The sequence below is a fragment of the Chinchilla lanigera genome, unplaced genomic scaffold (genome assembly GCF_000276665.1).
Source record: "Chinchilla lanigera isolate Chin_1 unplaced genomic scaffold, ChiLan1.0 scaffold00038, whole genome shotgun sequence".
Classification (NCBI taxonomy): domain Eukaryota; kingdom Metazoa; phylum Chordata; class Mammalia; order Rodentia; family Chinchillidae; genus Chinchilla; species Chinchilla lanigera.
The window spans coordinates 10307778-10309451 of NW_004955439.1; the positions used below are offsets into that span (position 1 = coordinate 10307778).

The 1674-nt window shown below is 48.5% G+C and overlaps 1 protein-coding gene across 1 annotated transcript in view; it reads left to right on the plus strand.

Moving 5' to 3' along the window:
* The first annotated feature begins 206 nt into the window (after window positions 1–206).
* LOC106149178 overlaps window positions 207–1674 on the plus strand; it is an 8733-nt gene continuing 7265 nt past the window's right edge. Inside the window, exon 1 of the mRNA XM_013517298.1 lies at window positions 207–386. Within this exon, the coding sequence (XP_013372752.1) occupies window positions 207–386 (180 nt within the window). The remainder of the gene's footprint in view (window positions 387–1674) is intronic.

The following is a 1674-nucleotide window of genomic DNA, read 5'->3' on the forward strand; positions in this document are numbered from 1 at the left end:
AGGAGGAAGCACGTTATCAGCCCATCTACAACTTCTCAGGCCCCAGGCCTGTGACCCCAGCTTCCCATTTTTAGTGCCAGGGTGCAAGCACACAGGGGTGGACCGGGCTTCTGGCCCAGCCCGGCAGGCTGCCCGAGACAGAGCACCCCGGAAGGCGGCCCCCGGAGACACTGGAGAAGCCGTCTCCACCGAGCAGTTCTGCAACCATGACCTCCTTCCCGGCCGGCCGCATTCCCCGCATTCCGGGCGACACAGACCCGGTTCACCAGTCTAAGTTCCAGGGGCGACTTGAAATCTGCCGCCGCCGTGAGCCTGCAAGGCTAGATAAAGCTGTGGGAACTCCTCAGCCGGACAGTGGGACACGATCTCCGAACCAGACCACAGAGGTACGTAAACTTCCGCACGTGCACAGACCCCCACCCCCCTTCCCTGAGTCTCGTGTGAAATCTTCAGTCTAATGAATGCACAACGTGTTTATCACGAACAAAATCTGATCTCTTCTAGCTATACGTTCTCTCCTGATTTTTCTTTAAAAAAATTATGAATAAAGTTTTTAAAAATTAAAAAATAACAGTACGTGTGAAACTGGGGATTTGCCCCCCTCCAATCACTTCCTGTTTAATCTCGCCACTCGCGCTTGCGTCGGGGCTGGGGAAACACGGTTACAACGAATACCGCACCGGTCCACCTCATCCCGAACGCTCCACCGCTTTCCAGTAACTTATTTCAGCAGAGAGTACAGAAAAAGAACACGATTTCCAGTGTAAATATGTGAAGAGACAGAACTCATGGCTAAATACTGGTCACACGTGCCATTTCTGAAACAACTGTTCAATTCATCCTAGAGGTGGGTGTCCAGCACTCAGGAGGCTGAGGCAGGAGGGTCAAAAGCTCAAGGCTGGTCTGGGCTACACAGCAAGTTCAAAACCAACCTACACTCATATCTGGTCCCCATCTCAACAGCCCCTGCTCCCCTCATCATAGAAAGTAGGTAATTCTCAGCAATCTTCTGCAGATAACCTTATCTACCCACCCCTAGCCATTTACACTGTAGCATTTAACAGCTGTAAATTCAAAACAGACCACACCTAAGGTTGAGCTTGCCCCAGAATTCAGCACTGCGTAAGGGTGTTCTACTTCCGTGCCCAAGTGAAGGATCATTTCTTTTTTGTTTTTTCTTTCTGAGACAGAGTATATCCACAACCTTGTTTTATGTATCACAACAGAACATACTTCAGAGTAAAGCAAACCACCTTATTTCTCTGAAAATAAGACCTAACTGGAAAATAAGCCCTAACATGACTTTTCAGGATGCTCATAATATAAGCCCTACTCCAAAACTAAACCCCAGTTAAGACCATCCAGCCAAAGCCAGGTGTGGTGACACATACTGTAATCCCTATACTTGGGAGGCTGAGGCAGGAGGGTCCTTGGGGGTTCAAGACCAGCCTGGGCTACAAAATGAGCTCTAGGCCAGCCTGAACTACATAGCCAGACCCTGTCTCAAAAACATAAAAGGAAAAAAATATCAAGCCAGCATTCAGTACATCTGTTGAGACACAACAGAAACACTGATTTTTTTTTCTTGTTTTATTTTTTGAGACAGAGTCTCACTATGCAGTTCAGGCTGGCCTTGACCTCACTTTGCAGCCCACGCTGATCTCGAACTCACAA